Source organism: Sorex araneus, chromosome 4, assembly GCF_027595985.1.
Source record: "Sorex araneus isolate mSorAra2 chromosome 4, mSorAra2.pri, whole genome shotgun sequence".
NCBI classification, from domain to species: Eukaryota; Metazoa; Chordata; class Mammalia; order Eulipotyphla; family Soricidae; genus Sorex; species Sorex araneus.
Window position 1 is genome coordinate 205,254,964 of NC_073305.1, and position 19,460 is coordinate 205,274,423.

The 19,460-nt window shown below is 50.7% G+C and overlaps 1 protein-coding gene across 1 annotated transcript in view; it reads right to left on the bottom strand.

The window, feature by feature from the left end:
• ITGAL (integrin subunit alpha L) overlaps positions 1-19,103 on the bottom strand; it is a 37,400-nt gene extending 18,297 nt beyond the window's left edge. The window contains exons 1-13 of the mRNA XM_055135686.1: positions 19,026-19,103; positions 17,901-18,009; positions 17,120-17,214; positions 16,947-17,014; positions 15,172-15,289; positions 14,955-15,085; positions 12,555-12,700; positions 9,833-9,965; positions 9,577-9,721; positions 4,385-4,455; positions 4,171-4,303; positions 457-608; positions 194-331 (exon numbers count right to left, since the gene is read on the bottom strand). Of these exons, the coding sequence (XP_054991661.1) occupies positions 194-331; positions 457-608; positions 4,171-4,303; positions 4,385-4,455; positions 9,577-9,721; positions 9,833-9,965; positions 12,555-12,700; positions 14,955-15,085; positions 15,172-15,289; positions 16,947-17,014; positions 17,120-17,214; positions 17,901-18,009; positions 19,026-19,080 (1,494 nt within the window). The 5' untranslated portion in view covers positions 19,081-19,103. The remainder of the gene's footprint in view (positions 1-193; positions 332-456; positions 609-4,170; positions 4,304-4,384; positions 4,456-9,576; positions 9,722-9,832; positions 9,966-12,554; positions 12,701-14,954; positions 15,086-15,171; positions 15,290-16,946; positions 17,015-17,119; positions 17,215-17,900; positions 18,010-19,025) is intronic.
• Positions 19,104-19,460: the final 357 nt, after the last annotated feature.

Below are 19,460 nucleotides of genomic sequence, written 5' to 3' on the forward strand. Positions count from 1 at the left end.
CAGGGTTCAAGCCCCAGCGCCACCTCCTTCCTGCTAGCTGTGTGACCTGTGGTTCTAGAAAGTTCCCCAGCTGGTAAAATAAAGCTGGGAATCTCAGAAGGAGGTGGGGACAGGGAATTCCCCGAGGGACTAGGACCTGCTGGAGCCTGTGGGTCTGTCTTCCCGCCCTCCTACTCAAGGTGCTGGTCCCCACCTCTTTCTTCTGGTACACAAACACCCGGCCTCCTCTCTGGGCCCCGTAAAACAGGGGCGCACCGATCAGCAGCATCTCTGTGTGCCCGTCTTGGTCCAGGTCAACGGCACACAGCTCACCTCCAAAATAAGAGCCCACCTGCGGGAGAGGGAGACATGAGGGGCCTGTGGGCAGACGAGGCTCCGTTTCTGAAAGCGGCTAGTGGCAAGGACAGGACTCACCTCCGAGGGCCCACTGAGGCCCAGGGTCGCCCCCCTGCTTACCTGGTCTCCGTCTATTTTCTGGGTCTGGTTCCAGTTTTCTCCGCTGTTTTCCTTCTGGAACAACAGCACCTGCCCCACATGCTGGTGTCGGGGGGCTCCGGCTGCCAGCATCGAGGGGAGCCCTCGGAAGAAGAGCCAGGTGACCGTGTAACCTGAGGGGAGAGAGCATGAGCGTCTTGGTGAGAAACAGAGGCCGCCGGCAGAGGGCAGGCTGGGAAAGATGGAAAGTTCTGGAAGCCCACAGCAGGGATGGAGCCCAGAGCAAGGCCAGAGCATGCAACCCTGTGCTCCAGGGACACCCAGCGCCAGCCTGTCCCAGGCTTGCTCCTCAAATGGCTCCAACAGCCAGAAAATCGCACCCAGGAAAACCTGGACAACCTCTCAAGGTCAGCTCACTTGAGGGCCATGGGGAAACAGACAGACTTTTTAAAAACAGTAAAACAGGGGCCCAGAGAGATGATACAGCTGGTGGGGTGGGTTTGGCATGCGGCTGCCCCAGGTTCCATCCCTGGCACTATGTGTGGTCCCCAGAGCACCACCAGGAGGGATCCCTGAGCATAGCCAGGTGTGTTCCCCAAATCAAAATAAATTAATAAATAAAATAGAACCTACGACAGAGTTGAACATAAAGCAGGAGACTACACAGAGAGTCAAGCTGGAAGGGAATGATGGGAGCGTCTCCCTACTCACAGGCCGGTGGCCCGGTTCTCTGTCCTGCTCTGTGTGGATCAGCAGGGAGGGTCTCACGTGTGTGACCTCTAACCCACCTGATTTTCCTTGTCTTCATAGACCAGCTAGGAGTGTGATTAAAATAGACAGCAGATTCCCTAGACTACACAACAGCAGGGGAAGGGTGAAAACCACTTTCTGCATATCTCCCAATCCTCTGATGCATGAGGGTTTGGAATCAGAGCCACAAGCCTGAATCTGGGTCTACTAATCCCTAGCGTCTGAGTCTCAATTTCAAAAGAAAAATCATCATCATCATCATCATCATCATCATCATCATCCCATTGATCGTCGATTTTCTCGAGCAGTCTCAGTAACGTCTCCATTCGTCCTAGCCCTGAGATTTTAGCAGCCTCTCTCTACTCATCCTTCCCAACGGTGATGCACTGGAGGCTCTTACAGAGTCAGGGGAATGAGACCCACCATTGTTACTGGTTTTGGCATATAAATACGCCATGGGGAGCTTGCCAGGCCCTCTCATACGGGTAGGAAACTCTCAGTAGCTTGCCAGGTTCTCCAAGAGGGAGAACTAGGCTATAAGATGTCTCGTGGCTGCTTTGCGACTCTTTTTTTTCTCTCAAAAGAAAAATAAATGGATTAACCCCAATCTCATAGAGTGAGTTTGTGAGTTAAATAGGACCGTGGATATCAGCTATTTAACATTACGCCAGTGAGGCCTGAGCTAGAGTGAAAGATGGTGGCTCCGAGGGCACCTGTACACATATTCACGGCCACCCATGCTTGTGTGTCGCTGGGTACCGTGCCAGGGGTGCCCGGGAAGAGATTAAGCATGGGAGTGATTTGTCCCTCCTCCGTGAGCAATGCTGCCCGCTACTCAGTATGGAGCAGAAGAAGAGAACACCACCTTCAATTACCCTGCCCAGGACCCTTAACAAGTCATTCACACTCGTCCTGGCTCAATTTTCTTCATCTGTGAAGTTGAGATAAAAATAAAACACCTATATACAATGTCGTTGGTGAGAAAAGGACACAAATTATATTCACACAGAGTCATCTATTTAGAATGGCGCTGAGCACATATTACTTGCTCAGTAAAGAACATAGAAGGAAAGTAAAGAGAAGGAAGGGGAAGGAAAGGAGAGAGAAGGAATTCATCAGGCGTAGCTTGCCCTAGGAGGGTGGATGCCAGAGGAAGAGAAGCATTCTCACATACAATTTAATACAAACTCTGGGTTCTGAAAATGGAAGGAAGGAGTAGGCGGCACATGTGGTGGTTCCAGGTGGTTCTGGACGTGCCAGCGCTGGGCCTATGAGAAGGAAGAGCCCAAACGTGGTCCTGTCCCGGGGCATGTGGGGCCAATTTGCCTCCGTGTTCTAAGCAGGAGAGAAGCCACCTCTGAGGAGCAGGGTGAGGCCCCTCTGGCCGGTCACTGGCATGGCCTTTGGGGGATGTGTGGCCACAGAGCTGTGCAGAATGAGACCCAGGCGAGAGGAGCGGCCGTAACTGTGCTTGACCAGACCCCCTCCCTCCGTGTCTGGCATCTTAGACAAACCAACCTTGGAGTCCGGACCAATCAAGCGGACAAAGCAGATTCTTTCAAAATCACTGGGGTTCCACTGAGAGTCACTGTCACCCAGAGAATGACCACCCAGTTCCCCAGCAGGAGGCCTGGTTGCCATCCCAAGCCACAGGGGGAAGCCCCAGGGTCAGGGAGGAGGTGGGAAGTGCAGGAGTAGTTGTGGGTTTTTTTTTTTTTTTTGGCTTTTTGGGTCACACCCGGTGATGCACAGGGTTACTCTTGGCTTTGCAGTCAGGAATTACTCCTGGTGGTGCTCAGGGTGACCATATGGGATGCGGGGAATAGAACCTAGCAAATGCCCTATCTGTTGTGCTATTGCTCCAGCCCAACAGGGGTAATTTTAGTGGAGTTTATTGTGGTTTCCACAGAAGAGTGGGTGAGGTGAGCTCGCATCAGCAGAGAATTGGAGAGTTGGAATAATGTTAGGCAGCTCTGGCTCGAGGGTGGTCTTTGGGCATCCTCCCGGCCCTGCTAGAGGAGGTCAGGGGAAGTGTTGGCCTGAGTGTGAAGGCTAGATAAGGGAGGGGGTTAGGAACATGAGCCAGGGCTGGTCGCCGGCCTCTATCTGCAGGAACTGCTGGGCTAGGGGTGGGCCTTTCTCCCGGGCATCAGCAAGGCCTCAAGATGACAAAGCACCAGAAGTTACAGAAAGTAACATCTTGACACAGGGAAGAGGCTACTAGGGAAAAATTAAGAATGTTAGAACCAATTTAAACTCTGTATGCTTGTGTTAGTTGCCTAGTTTTTATGTATAAAGTTAATATATCATTTCATGATATGTTAATTATAAGTAGCCAATGTCATTGCCTCATTGCTTTCCTATATGTACAGGCAATATATGTGTATACACATTATACATATGCATATATATCTGTGTATTTTGAAATACCCAGAGCCTCATATACAAAAGGCTTATGCTCTACCATTGAATCACGTCCACAGCCTGCTTTCATTTCTATTATTATCATCATCATCATTATTATTAATTTGGTTCATTAATTTAATTCCTGAGTGCAAAGCCAGGATCACACCCAGCGATGCTCAGGGGTTACTCTGCTCTGCATTTAGAAATTACTCTTGGTGGTGCTCAGGGGGCCATAAGGGATGCCGGGATAGGACCTGGGTCAGCTGCATGCAAGGCCAGCGCCCTTCCCACTATACTATTACCCCAGCTTCTGCTTTCATTATTATTTTGAGAGATGGAGAGGTTACTTTTTTCATTTCTTTGATTTGTTTGGGGGGCATGATGAAGGGCTACTCCTGACTCATGTTTAAGATCACTCCCTGCGGTGTTCAAGGGCCTGCGGTGTTGGGGTTTTGGGGCTCCCATATAAAAGTGTGCCCTTCAAACCTTTGCACCCTCTCCCAGGCTCACTAGCAGTCTGAAAGTCAGTCTTCATGACTCTGGCCCCCGGAGGAAGGGCACAGGAAGAGAAGCACTCACCCAAGTACCCTTCCTTCACTTCTGGCGTCAGCGGCTCATTCCCCATAAATGTGACGTCCTGCAGGTCGGCGCTCAGCTCTATAAAGCCCCCAGCCCAGTCCTTGGCTCCAACTGCCCCCACAACAGCACGGCCCTGCTCAGGGAAGGAGAAGGACAAAGGGGGTCAGCTGCTGGCCCCTCACTCCCCAGCCCACCGCTCCAGCCCCTCACTCACGCTGCTGAGGTCCGCGCTGATGCCACTGGACGCCAGCTCCATGTTGAAGGATGTCAGGTCCTGTTTTGTGCCTGAACGACAAAGTCAAGAATGGGCCACGAGCCAGTGAGGAGAAGTCCAAACAGATGCTCATGAAGGAACTGAGAAGGAAGCCCAGCAGCTGCCTCCGGGCGAGGCAAACAGCTGGCGAGCTTCTGAGTCACACAGATGAGAAGGTGACTGGAGTGCAGAGAGTCGGGTCAAATCCCGGAGGCCCAGTCCCCCAACAGGTCAGAGACGCAGCTCCGGCCTGGCCCGCCTCAGGCTGCCCCGCTTCAGCGAACAGAACTTCTACCCACCCTGTCACTCAAGTCAAACGCCCAGGACTCGAGTCTAACTCTTTTCACCCCTCTCCTTTCCTACACGTCACCAAACCCTGACGGTTCCTGCTGCAAAACACAGCGTCCTCGGGGCTGGAGTGATAGTATAGCAGGTAGGGCGTTTGCCTTGCACGTGGCTGACCCGGGTTCGATTCCCAGCATACCATAGGGTCCCCTGAGCACCGCCAGGAGTAACTCCTGTGCATCGCCGGGTGTGACCCAAAAAGAAAAAAAAAAAGCGTCTTCCCTTCTGACATGTCCTTATTACCACCCACCTCGCCTCCTACATGACAGTCTCAGTTGCTTACTGACTTGGTCCCTTGAATTTCATTCTTCCTCTCTACTTGCCATTTTCCAGAATGAATCAGAGTCACACACACACACACACACACACACACACACACACACACACACACACACACACACCCCACAAGCGCATGCATGCACGCAACTTCCCTCTCTTAAAAACCTCCATTAGTTCCTATTGTTCTTTTTTAAATTTTTTTTTTCTTTTTGGGTCACACCCAGCGATGCTCAGGGGTTACTCCTGGCTTTGCACTCAGGAATTACTCCTGGCGGTGCTTGGGGGACCATATGGGATGCCGGGGATCGAACCCGGGTCGGCCGCGTGCAAGGCAAACGCCCTACACGCTGTGCTATCGCTCCAGTCCCTGTTCTTTTTTAAATTTTAATTTTAGATGTTGTGATTCACAATGCTGTTGATTATAGGGTGCCATGCCTATCAACTCCATACCCCCCATCGGTGCCCACTGCCCTCCATCATTGCCTCGGTGTCCCCTCTTCAGTCCTTTAATGCCCAGTTTCTTTTTTGTTCATTTGTCTTGGGGGCTACACCCAGTGCTGCGAGGGGCTTACTCGATGCTCGGGAGTCACTCTCGTTGGCCACATTTAGGCAAACGCTTGACCCACTTCCTATCTGCCTCCCCCACCCCAGATTCTATTCTTCTTTAGAATAAAATCCAAACTCTTCAGAGGGCCCAAAAGATGAGCTCAGATTTCTCTTTCTTGAATTCTAGCTTGCTAAGCCCTACCTCAGCTCTGGGCCTTTGCACTGCTCTGCTCTCGAACTGGAATGTTCTTTAACTACATTCTTTCCCTGACTATGTGACTCTCATCTTTCACGTCTCGCTCAAAAAAAAAAAATTAAATTGACATCCGTTAGGAAAAAGGCATCCCAGGAAGGCTTTCCTGAAAGCTACAGCAGGGAAATCAGTCCCTTTGCCTAACGCATGCCCTGTCCAGCCCTTAACGCAATTTTTTGTCTCTGTCCCACTGCAATCTCAACTCAACGTTGGCAGTATCCTGGGCTGTCTTAACAGAACCTGGCATCGGGTTGTTGTTAGCATGGATTAATACAGGGAGAACAATACCATCATCCCTGAAAGAACACTGAAAGGTAGGAACCAAAGGGGATAGTGAAGTGCCGGCAACCTGAAAATTTCCAAGAACCGTCACTGTCACTGTCACTGTCATCCTGTTGCTCATCGATTTGCTCGAGCAGGCACCAGGAACGTCTCCATTGTGAGATTTGTGACTGTTTTTGGCATAGCGAATACGCGACGGGGAGCTTGCCAGGCTCTGCCGACAAGAACGGTAGCCTTGATTGTTTTGGGGTCTGGGATTTTTTAGTTTTGGGTTGCTATTATTATAAAGCTAGCCATTGATAAAGGAAGCCATTACTATGAAGATTTGTTTATTTACTGACTAAATGTGAGAGTTGGTGCCAGTGATGCAGTCGGGGGTGCCCACATTTGCCATGACTGGCCTCCCAGTTCAGTGTGGGAGACAGGCGCTAAGCAGACTATCAGGACCCAGGCCAAATCACCCGACTGCGCAAGGGGACACAACAGTCACAGCCGCGTGTGTGAAGGAGCAGCTCTCCCAGCCTGGGTATGGGTGCGGGGCAGCGTCTAAACTCCCGGTGAGGACGGGAAGGCCAGGGGAGAGGAGCAGTTTCTAGAGCAGGTACAATGCCCTGAGCACTTGGCTAGGCTGTTGGTAAGGCCTGGATTGGGTTCCCTAAAAGAGACATTTTGAAAGTCCTTAATATCTTAGAACTAAACTTTACTTTAGATATAGCATCTTTACAGAGGAAGTGTCCTTTATTATTATTATGACTCTGTGCCAGGCTGTTCTCACTCGGGGCACCTCAGAGGGGGGCAGGTGATAACCCTCCCCGCCCCAAGGGACCCAGCCCCGGCAGCCGACCTCCACTACCCACTCTCCATGCTCCAGGCTGCTTTCCGGACGCTCCAGTGAGCCTCACACATAAATGAAGCCCCACAGAACCCAGATAATGCAGAACTTTGTGACCTTGGACTCTGGACTCAATAGGGCCGGAAGCAGAGATCCTCTGCCTGCTTCCCCCAATCTCCGTGACCCGGGGATCACACCCATAAGCCACACCCTACCACACCCTGCGGTACCAGATAATCTCCTCATCAGCCACCCTCCAGATCTCAAGGGCTGCTCCTTTCAGACAGGAGTATAAAATGAGGCCCCCATAGCCATGCCACCGGACTCCATGCCAGGCTGCTTTCACTGGGGCACCCCAGAGGGGGGCAGGAGAGAACCCTCCCCACCCCAAGGGACCCAGCCCCGGCAGCTGACCTCTACTACCCAACCACTGCCACGCTCCAGGACGCTTTCCAGACCATGCGGCCACACGACACATTATAAGACACTTCCTACCCATTTTCCATAATTACCACACCATATTTGATGGAGTTCAGACAGTAGGCAATGAATCATAGACAAATACATATATATATATATATTTAAATAAATAAATAAATAAATTTTCTAGTAAGCAACAAATCATAGAGAAATATATATAAAAAATATATAAATAATAAATAAAAAACAAAAAACAAAACAAAAGATTTAAAAAACAATAAATAAATAAAGTACCTCGACTGTTGGCACTTTGTTCTAGCAGTACTGAAACAAAGGGGCTAAACCTTCAATCCCCAGAGCATCTTTTTTTAAAAATTTTTTTTGCTTTTTAGGTCACACCTGGCAATGCAAAGGGGTCACTCCTGGCTCTGCGCTCAGGAATTACCCCTGGCGGTGCTCAGGGGACCATATGGGATGCTGGGAATTGAACCCAGGTCGGCCACGTGCAAGGCAAACGCCCTACCCACTGTGCTACTGCTCCAGCCCCAATTTTTAATTTTTTATTATCACCGTCAGGTAGTTACAGACTTACAAACTTTCATGCTTGCAATTTCAGTCATAAAGTGGTTGAGTGTCCATCCCTGCACCAGTGCCCATTTTCTACCACCAATGATCCCAGCATCCCTTCTGCCACCCCCACCCTCCCCTCCCCCCACCCCACCCCACCTCACCCCACCCCTAAAGTGCGGCAGGGCATTCCCTTTTGCACTCTCTCTCTCTCTCTCTCTCTCTCTCTCTCTCTCTCTCTCTCTCTCTCTCTCTCTCTCTCTCTCTCTCTCTCTCCTTTTGGGTGTTGTGGTTTGCAGTAGAGGTATTAAGTGGCCATCATGTTCAGTCTATAATCTTTTAGCCCGCATCTCCCATCCCAAACGGGCCCTCCTAACACCCTTTACTTGTTGGTCCCTTCTCTATCTGAGCAGAGCATCTTATTTTTATGCCCATTTGGAGACAGAGAGCCTCAGAGAGCGAGAAGGACTTAACTGAGATCACACAGGCAGGATGAACCTTGAGTGGCCCATCCTAGTTCCACTACACACCGCCCTGCTTCTTCAAGGCTCCCTCAGTTTCCCTGTATCAGTTCTGAAGTGCATTTTATCTAGCAAAATAATTTGCTGTTGCCAACAGTACTTCTAGCAGGAAGCAAACACTCTCAGCACACAAGGGTCCCTCCGAGGCAGCCTCCATCTGGTATCTACAATCCAAACCTCCTTCTCCCTCTCGACCTCTGTCCACTAGCCCATCTACAGTAGTTTGAGACAAGGATAAGTGACAGTGAGGGATCTGAGAGAGGCAGGAGAGGAATTGATGTCATCGACAAGGTCCAGTTGATGCCAGCAAGGCAAAGGTCAGCTCTGGTGCTTTGCTGAACCCAGAATTTCAGATGAAAGATAAGAGCGATAGTACAGCAGGTGAGGCATTTGCCTTGTACGAGGGCGATCCCTGGCACCCCAAACGGTACCCTGAGCCCCGCCAGCAGGGATCCCTAAGTGCAGAGCCAGGAGTAAGCCCTGAGCAGTGCCAGGTGTGCTACGTCCAAAAACCAGAAAAGAAAAACAAATTCAGATGAAATGAAAGCTGTTCCTCACCCGGCCACTCCTCAGGAGTGTTCTCAGCCCAGTGGCAGCTCGCTAGCAAGCGCTGGCACTTAATAGTGTCAACTCCACCCAAGGACAGTAGATACAAGGGCGAGGGCAATTGCCCCATAGCTGGAAGACTGCTTCATGAGCGGAGGGGAGAAGGCAGATGGAATAGAGAAGGGATCACTAAGAAAATGATGGCTGGAGGAACCAGTTGGGATGGGAGATGCATGCCGAAAGTAGATAATGGACCAAACATGATGACCTCTCAGTGTGTGTGTTGCAAGCTATGATGCCCAAAAGTAGAGAGATAGTATGGGGAATATTGTCTGCCATGGAGGCAGGGGGAGGGTGGGAAAGGGGGGATATATCCAGGATATTGGTGGTGGGGAATGTGCACTGGTGGAGGGATGGGTGTTTGATCATTGTGAGATTGTAACCCAAACATGAAAGCTTGTAACTATCTCACGGTGATTCAATAAAAGTTTAAAAATTTTTTAAATTAAAAAAAAAAAGTGTCAGCTCATGGCTTCTATGGGCCCTGAGGCCCACAACTCACCCTCAATGGTGTAGATCTTCTTTTGCAACTCAGTGAACACATCTTTAAGCTTCTCGAAAGTGTCCAGAATCTTTACAAAGTCCTTTGTGGGTGTTGAGGCAAATATGTTGAGCGTTTCCTGCTTCGTCTTAAACTGCCTTCCAATCTGTAAGAAAAGAAGGTCTCATCCAAAGTCCTACTGTCTTCACAAGACCCTGAGCGCAGGACCAGGCGAGGGAGGAGCAGACATGAGGGGTTGGGGGGAGTCCATACACACCCCAATGATGTAGCGGATGATGTCTTGGGCCTGCTCAATGTTGCCAGTATCAGAGGCTTCCCCATCAGTGATGATGATGAGCACTTTGGTGGCATCTGGCCGGGCCCCCCTCTCCTGCTGAAACACCTCTGTCCTGTGTCCAAGGAAAGGAGAAGATGGGGGTGAGGCCCCCTCAAATTAATTGAGATCTCGCACCCCCATGGTGCCTCGGTCCTGTTGACTCAGGCCCTCTCATTTCCCAGGCCGGGATTTTGAGTCCTCAGCTGAGTTCAAGCAACCCAGAGAGTATCCCAGAGTCTGTGGGCAGCCAGGAGAGGTCTTGTGAGCCCAGACTCTCACCTGCCATTGAACTACATGACAATGACCTTGAACTCAGATAGGCCGAAGACCCAGGGGAGCTTCAGTGAGGAAACGGGCTCTGAGGTTGAAGAATATCAACTCTTCAGAACTGATTATTTTAGAACAAGCTCCCAGAGCAGCTCCTCTGCTCCCCTTCCCAGCTCGGGGCAACCTAGAGACCTCGTTCGAAGAACCCTAGGGAACTGTTTCTGGGTCAGCTTTTCCCACACTCAGATTCCTCAAGGGAAGGGCCATGTGGACTTGCCACTATCATCTCTGGCCCCAGACCCAGAGAAGGAGCTCAGCACTTGCAAAAGAGCAGAAGAAAGTCCACAGCTTCAAGCCCTGCGCTGGCCACAGCCTCCTCGGGAGCAGGGCAGCAGCCCAGTCAGACCCTGCCTTGCAAGCATCTGACCTTGATTGAGTAACTGGCACAGCATGCAGACTCCGAGCTCTGAGCACTGCTGAGTTTGGCTCTCCTCCCCCAAATAATAAGCGTTTTTGCCCCCCTACAAAAAGGATAAGTTGGTTTAGTTAGAGGGGAGGGTATCAAATATTGCATCTGGGGCCTTAAACATGCAAAATGTGTACTTAGTCACTGAGCTTAGTCTTTGACCCCAAAAGGCGAACCTGGGAGGTCTCCCAAGCAGGAGGTTTGGGGGTCCCGGGAGTCACTCCCAGTGGTACTGTCCAGCTAGACCTGACAGCTCAAGGCTAGGGCCCTATGATGTGGTGCTGATTGACCAGACTTCTTCACTCACCAGGGCTTCCCGGCAGTGCTGAAGGGGGCCTATGGTTCTAAGGATCGGATTTGGATCCTCGCTCACATGTGTGGACCGTGCCCCTGACTCCTGAGATCTCTTTAGCCCACGATAAGCATGTTTTATAGGCAATATGGCCTTCAACACAACACAGGGCGTTTCTGTAGTAGATTTAGAAAATTTGGATGTACTAGTTTCCAGTATAAAATTTAAGACTGAATTTTATGAATAGTTCAAGGATTTCTTCAAGGATAATTTTGGCTCTTTGAAATTTTTGTTCCAACAATGACTTCAAAAAGTGATTCCCAAGGGCTGGAGCAATAGCTCAGCGGGTAGGGCTTTTGCCTTGCACGCGGCCGACCTGGATTCAATTCCCAGCACCCCACATGGTCCCCCGAGCACCTCCAGGAGTAATTCCTAAGTGCATGATCCAGGAGTAACCCCTGTGCAACACCGGGTGTGACCCAAAAAACAACCATAACAACAAAAAGTGATTCCTGGGGATGGAGAGATAGCACAGCGGGTAGGGCCTTGCACGTGACTGACCCGGGTTTGATTCCCAGAATTCCATGGGGTCCCCCTGAGCACCACCAGGAGTAATTCCTGAGTGCACAAGCCAGGAGTAACTCCTGTGCATCGCTGGGTGTGACCCAAAAAGAAAAAAAAATTATTCCCACCAAAGTTGTTCCAAGTCTTGATTTGAGTCCCTCAGGAGATTTGCAAACGCTTCTCATTCCAAGACTCAGTGAATAACCCTGCAACACCCTGAGAAATTTTCCTTTTGGATTTAGTTAGCATAAAGTAGCATAAACCTATTACTTGTAACCAAAAGATCCTGGATTGAAATTATTCCATCATTGGTGGGAGCAGGGGGTGGTGTTGGGAGCGTCTCCCAGCTTGGTGCTCAGATTACCATTTGGTGCCAGGATCAAACTTGCAGCTTCAGCCCTTTGAGCCATCTCCCTGGCCCTTTACCTGAATTCTTTGTTAGTGGTGGTGTTCGTGGGGTAGCTCCAAAGCAGTGCTCAGGCGTGGGGGAGCCTTTCCACTAACTCTGAGCCAACGTATCAGGAGATTAATGCAAGAATCCAAGAAAGCAGGTTCACTGTAGAGTCAAGGGTTACCTGAACTTCCCCAAAGGTTCTGTGTGTGTGTGTGTGTGTGTTGTGTGTGTGTGTGTGTGTTAGGAAAGGGTTCCTCCAGGGAAACACCTGGAAATGCTTGGGGCCTGCAGGGTTGTACCTGAAAGTTGTGCTCAATAGACTGTAAATGTCAGGGATCGAATTGGGGTCAACCCCATGAAAGGCATGTTCCTTAATCCCTAGACTCTCTCTCTCTCTCCAGTCCCCTGTTTAAATGCCTGTATTTAGTTAGTTAGTTAGTTAGTTGTTTGGGGGTCACACTCATCAGTGTTCAGGGATTACTTCTGACTCTGTGCACAGCGATTATTTCTGGTGATGTTTGGGGGACCCTAGGGGGAGCTGGAGATTGAACCTGGGTCAGCTATGTGCTTGGCAAGAGCCTGATGTGCCGCACTCTCTCCAGTCTCCTGCTGAATCTGAAAGGAACTTTGCCCTTGCTGAGCACACGCAGAAGGTTCTCTCCCAGTAAAGGGAACTCACGCGACATAGTTGATGGCATAGAAAGTGTTAGTCAACTCCTGCATGTGTTTGACTCTGGCCAGCAGAACATCCGGGTCCTTCTTAGTAGCATAGTCCAAGAAATTAAACTCTGTTTTGCAATCCGTGGAGAACTGGACAGCCGCAAACTAGAAAGAAAAGGAAACTATGAAATCTTGGGGACGGAAGCGACAGTCCACTGGGTAGAGCACTTGCCTTGCTCACCAGCTGACCCGGCTTCAGGCCCCGGCAGACTCCTGAGTGCAGAGCCAGGAGCACCGCTGAGTATGGCCCCCAAACAAACAAACAGAAAGGAAACCCTGTTACATGACCCCGCCACTGCCACTGGTCCGATCCAATTGCTACTAATCTTATCCAGGATGTGAGCAACCCGACATTCTGGCCTCTTCATTCTTCTAAAAATGGGACAGCAGCTCAAGAAACACAGAACAGGGGCTGGAGAGATAGCACAATGGGTAGGGTGTTTGCCTTGCATGCGGCCAACCTGGGTTCAAATCCCAGCATCCCATATGGTCCCCTGAGCACGGCCAGGGTTAATTCCTGAGTGCAGAGCCAGGAGTAACCCCTGTGCATCACCAGGTATGACCCAAAAAGCAAAAAAAAAAAAAGAAACACAGAACAAATTTGTATTTGCACAATCATGCTGGGGCTCTCACTCTCTCGGGCTTGTCTCCCGAATCTGTGGTCAGAGTTTTGCTGATGGGATCTGTTAACTCAGACACCATTCGTGGGCTGAGGGTGGCCATTAAATTGAGGCTAGGACAGTCAGGACCATCACCAGTGCAAGATCCACATCAGCTTGAGAATGCAGCCCAAGACAATTTGGAGAAACTGTATATAACCTCCTCCTAAAAGCCACTTAAGGTTTGCTTGCTTTTTCAAACTCATTCTCTCTTGAATACCTCTATCTATCTATCGATCGATCTATCTATCTACCTATCTATCTCTTTCTCTCTCTCTCTTCACAGATCTCTAAATTTCTTTTAATTAAAAAAATGAGGGGAGGGCTGGAGCGGAGCGATAGCACAGCGGGTAGGGCATTTGCCTTGCATGCGGCCAACCCAGGTTCGAATCCCAGCATCCCATATGGCCCCCTGAGCACCTCCAGGAGTAATTCCTGAGTACAGAGCCAGGAGTAATCCCTGTGCATTGCCAGGTGTGACCCAAAAAGCGAAAAAAGGAAAAAGAGGGGAGATGTGTGCTAAAAGTAGACAAAGGACCAAACATAATACAGATACTCTCAGTATCTGTATTGTAAACTATAATGCCCAAAGTACGGAGAATAAGGAAAGTGCCTGCCACAGACAGAGGGGGGTGGAGGGGAGGGATACTGTGGACATTGGTGGTGGGAAAGCTACACTGATGAAGGGATGGGTGTTCTATCATTGTATGACTGAAACCCAATCATGAAGGCCTTGAAACTGTATCTCACAGTGATTCAATTTAAAAATTGTTTTTAAAAATTGGGGCCGGGGGGTTGGAGCAATAACAAAGAGGGTAGGGCGTTTTCCTTGCACGCAGCCAACCCAAGTTCGATTTTCAGCATCCCATATGGTCCTCTGAGCATTGCCAGGGTTAATTCCTGAGTGCAGAGCCAGGAGTAACCCTGTGCATTGCCGGATGTGACCAAAAAGTGTATATATTGGGGCCAGGGCAGGAGATATAGTACAGCAGATAAAGTACTTGGCTTGCACATTTCTAACCTGAGTTCAATTCCTGGTGTCCCATGTGGTCCCTCAAGCCTACCAGGAGTGATTCCCTGAGTGCAGAGCCCTGAGCACTGTCAGGTGTAGTCTCCAAACAAAAACAAAAAAGCAAACAAAAAACACAACCTTGCTTCACACACACATAAAAAAAGCAGACTTTTTTTTTTTTTTTGCCTGACAATTTGGAGTTTGCAACGACAGCAGAAAACCCCTCTGAAACCTTAAGATGTGATTTTTTTGGGGGGTCACACCCGGCGATGCACAGGAGTTACCCCTGGCTCTGCACTCAGGAATTACTCCTGGCGGTGTTCGGGGGACCATATGGGATGCTGGGAATTGAACCTGAGTCGGCTGCATGCAAGGCAAACGCCCTACCCGCTGTGATATCGCTCCAGCCCCAACATATGATCTTAAGAGCCTATTGTGGGCCCATGGGACCCAAAAAGCTGAGGGAGCCACTGAGGAAAAGAGAAGAGGAAAGAAAAAGCCCCTGAAGAAACACAGAGAACTCAGAGAGAATCTTCGCTGCCTCCTCTGTCCTGGCCTGGTCCTTCCCGTGATGTGCTGATGGCCTTGTCATGGCTCTGACACGTCACCTCCTACTAACCTTTCCTTGGACGCCGGATGCTAGTTCAGGGGAAATTGTTGCCTGTAGCCAGACACCCTAACACTTCACCTGGTAAGAAGAGTTGCTGAGTTTCTTCATCACGTCCTTCATGAAGTCCAGAATTTTCTCAAAGTCTTCAGTCTTCATGCTCCCAGAGCCATCAAACAGGAACACCAGGTCGACCTTGCCCTTGATGCATTCTGCGAGACCCAGAACAAAGATGATTGGTGAATTGCCCCTCAGGGTGGCCTGCCCGGCCAGCGCCCACTGTCTCCCAGCTCCTTACCCTGATACCCAGGGCGCCCTTGTCGCACGGGATGCCCCAGACTCGGGTGAAAGAGGTAACACTGGCCACTTAGATAAATATTCTGGTCACATATCCGAGACAGCCCAGGGTCACAGGCCTGAGAGAAACAAAGATGACAGGTTGGGCTTCCTTCGCTGTGGGTAATCTGTCGTCTAAAGTACCTTCTAGAGTCATTGTCTCAGCCTTTGCCAGGCAGGTTCCCTAATGATGTTCCCCCACCCTTAGACCCCCAGTCTTGTACATGCTTCTGTCCACCCCATGAGCAACACTGTAGGTCCTGAATATTCACTATCTAGGGGGCAGCTCCAAATGTCCATCGCTGGACATTCATGTTGACTACAGTTGGACTCTCTCTCACATTTCCAGGGCCACTCTGCTCCATTCTCAGTCGGGTGTTCTGTGCTAAAGCTGGGTCACATGACTCATCACTCCTGATACACGCATGTGTTTCTTCAGTTATGATCTTTCCTTTCAGATCATCAGTTTTTTTTTTTTCTTTTTGGGTCACACCCAGCAATGCACAGGGGTTACTCCTGGCTCTACACTCAGGAATTACTCCAGGCAGTGCTGGGAGACCATATGGGATGCTGGGAATCGAACCTGGGCTGCCCAGGTGCAAGGCAAACGCCCTACCCGCTGGGCTATCGCTCCAGCTCCAGATCATCAGTTCTTAAAAATCAGGACTCAAATCACAGCCACGTCCGTATCTCCTCTTCCTCTAACAGGACCTAGCACAGCGCCTGGATTTGAGAGGAACTAAGGGTCCGGAGTGAAAGTACAGCAGGGAAAGCGCTTGCCTTGCCAGAGCCCCGAAACAACAACAAACAAGAGTAACTAAGGAAACCAGAGCCAAAAACTACTGGTCCATATTTCACTCCTCCACTGGATCAATGGATCAATGAAACAGCCTAGAGAGTCAAGACACAAATGGACACATACATGATCAATTAATGAGTGATTGAGGAGTCAAGAATATACAGTGGAGAAAGGACTCCAGACTCTTATGTCAATGGTGCTGAGAAAAATGAACAGTGACATGCTGTCTGAATGTGAATGAAACTGGATCATATGCAAAGCCTAACTCCTAATGATCAAATACTCGGGCATAAGAAACGCAAAGGGGGTGCTGGAGAGATAGCACAGCAGGTAGGGCATTTGCCTTGCATGCGGCCAACCCAGGTTTGATTCCCAGCACCCAAATTGTCCCCTGAGCACCGCCAGAGGTAATTCCTGAGTGCAGAGCCAGGAGTAACCCCTGTGCATCACCAGCTGTGACCCAAAAGGCAAAAAAAAAAAAAGAAAGAAAGAAGGAAAGAAAGAAAGAAGGAAGGAAGGAAGGAAGGAAGGAAGGAAAGAAAGAAAGAAAGAAAGAAAGAAAGAAAGAAAGAAAGAAAGAAAGAAAGAAAGAAAGAAAGAAAGAAAGAAAGAAAGAAAGAAAGAAAGAAACGCAAAGGGATGTGGCCCAATGGGAGAGCACATACCTTGAACGTGTGAGGCCCTGAACTTGATCCCTGACACTACAAAATATATAAAACTCTAAAAAAATTCCTTTATTCAACTCCTCAAAACTGGCCCCAAGTAATTATTTTGGGCACTTGACCACAAAAGCAAAGGTAACAGAAGTGAAAATAAATGAGACTACATTAAACAAATAGGCTACATGGCATTAATATCTTAATTTTTTTTTTCTGGCACTGGGGATTGAACCCAGGGCATCTTCCCAGATCTGCTCTCACACTCCCTAGAATTCTTACCAAAAGGTTTCCTGTTGTGGAGTCTGTCACCAAGGTCATCCCCAAGTACTTGGAGGTGGAGTTGGAACCTGTAGGTGACAGAAGGTGGGTCTGAAGGAACGGAGGCAATCCAGGTATGGGGTGCCAGCCTCAGTGTCCTTGAGATACCCCTCCCGGCGGCCACCAAAGCTCACCACTCAGGCTGACTGGCAGGCACTGTCCTGTCTCTGGCTGGCACTGGTAGATGTGTCCTGTGCTGTTCCCCTCACCTGGAGCGCCCACGACAACCCTGGGGAGAAGCCTTGCATGAGACGGAGCTCTGTAAATGCCCCCTGCTACCCAGGGGCTCAGATCCCCCACCAGGTACCTCAAAGCAAACCTGCGGCTCCCAGAGGAGGTCTCAGCCCCCATTAGTGCCCTGTGAATCCTGGCTAAATCATCTGTTTTTTTTTTTTTTCTTTTTGGGTCACACCTGGCGGTGCACAGGGGTTACTCCTGGCTCTGTACTCAGGAATTACCCCCTGGCGGTGCTCAGGGGACCATAGGGGATGCTGGGATTCGAACCTGGGTTGGCCATGTGCAAGGCAAACGCCCTACCCTCTGTGCTATGGCTCCAGCCCCCTGGCTAAATCATCTGATGCAGCCAGAATTCTAGCAGGTGAGAGTGCTTTTCCACCCAGTCTCAAAAAACTGCAGCCCACAGTTGCGTGTTCATTCGGGGTCTGCAAGTCAGATGTCCTTACCAGTCCCCCTCCTGTGTGCCTGGCCCTGGGGCCCCCGAGGGGTGCAGGGAGTGAGAGAGAAAAGCAAACCCCTGCCTCGGGGACTCTACTCCCAGCCAGGAGAGGCTGAAAACCCAGGACGGAAGCGCTGGCCAGAACTCGGGGTTGGTGAGATGCTATGGGAGGGAGGCCCTGCCCACCTGCTGGTCCCCAAGGACCCAACCCCCGGGGAAGCTCCAGGCCTGCAGCTCACCCAGTTCCAACCTGCAGCACCCGGTACCCAAAGTGCCTGCCAGCGACAGCATCGGGTAAGGACAAGTTCTGGGCATGCTGCACATCCAGATTGTAGCTCGAGGCTAGACCTGAGGGAGACAAAGCGCTCGTTAGTGACTTCCTGCCTGAGGCCACTTCAAGGAACCCTCCACTTCGGGAGCGTCCCCACCCCCAGAGTCACCCCACGCTGGAGCGGATAGTTGACACACAGGCCTCCCACGTCCGCAGGCCGAGCGCCCCTGAGCGCCCCTTTGGCCTCCCACTGAGGCAGGGAAATATGGAAGCAGCAGCCCGGACCCAGAGCCACGAAGACCACGAGGACTTCCTGTTTGTCCTTCAGCAAAGATGGAAAGATAACAAGGAGGAAGCTGGTGAGAGGAGGGAACCCAAGGCCCGCTGACCACATGGAGGCCAGGATCGGGGCAAGAAGCAAGATGGGGCTGCCCTAAGCTTCCCACACATCCGTTTCTCCCCGAGGCCGGGGCCTCTGCCCCTCTCCCACCTCCCAACCAAGATAGTTTGCCTCAGGCTTTCTCCTATAAACTCAGGCTTCCAAAACCCCCTGGACCCAAAGGGGCCACCTCCTCAATCTTCTCCCGCGCCCTGGTCTCTCTAAACCCATCCCAGGTCCTGCTGCCCAGCTTCAGGCATCCTAAGGCCTCCTACTGACCGTCCACCCAGGCTTCTCTCGGAGAGGAAGATGCTGACCCGGCTATTTGTTCATATGAAAAGTCGGAGGCCAAAAAAAGGGCCAGAGATGACACAGAGGGTCAGGTATGACTGGCCCAAAACCAGCTTTGGCGCCAATTAATCATCTTCCTTCTGGCAGCCCGTCTCGAACTGTTGCCCCCTTCGTCTTCCTCCTGTGTCCTCCCTTTTGCCTATATTTTAAACTCTCACTTTGCTTCTCTTCCTTTTCCTCCTTCTCCCTCCTTGGGCCCCTCTTACCTGCAGCCAATCCCATCCTTAGAGCAGCTCCCCCTGTGCTCAGGATCCACAAAGCCTGCAGCTTCCCTCGGCACACACCCTCGCTCACTCATCCCTTCCCTCCCCTCACTCATCCCTTCCCTCCCCTCACTCATCCCTTCCCTCCCATGTAGCCTACCCAGGAGCAAAGGCCCAGACAGCAGCAGCCTCAGGTGGATGATACAGGTATTCATCTCTCTCCGCTGGGGATGTTCTGGCAGCTTCTATAAGATAGGACACTAGAGGAAGGCCTACACTGAAACTTTCTCACCAAGGTTTTAGTCGGGTGACGAGGGTTGGTGGGAGGGAGTGACTATAGAGGTTGTGAAACCACAGGGGTTCGGAGAGGAAGTGTAAGCAGGTTAGAGATTTCCTGCTTTCCTGCGCGCGTTTTACATATGCATATCACCAAAGAGAATAAGCAGAGGTCCCTACTGATCCCTCTCCTGTGTGCTTGGCCCTGGGGCCCACACGGGGTGCAGGGAGTGAGAGAGGGAAGCAAACCCCCTGCCTCGGGGATTCTGCTCCCAGCCAGGAGAGACTGAGAACCCAGAAGTGCTGGGTCAATGACTAC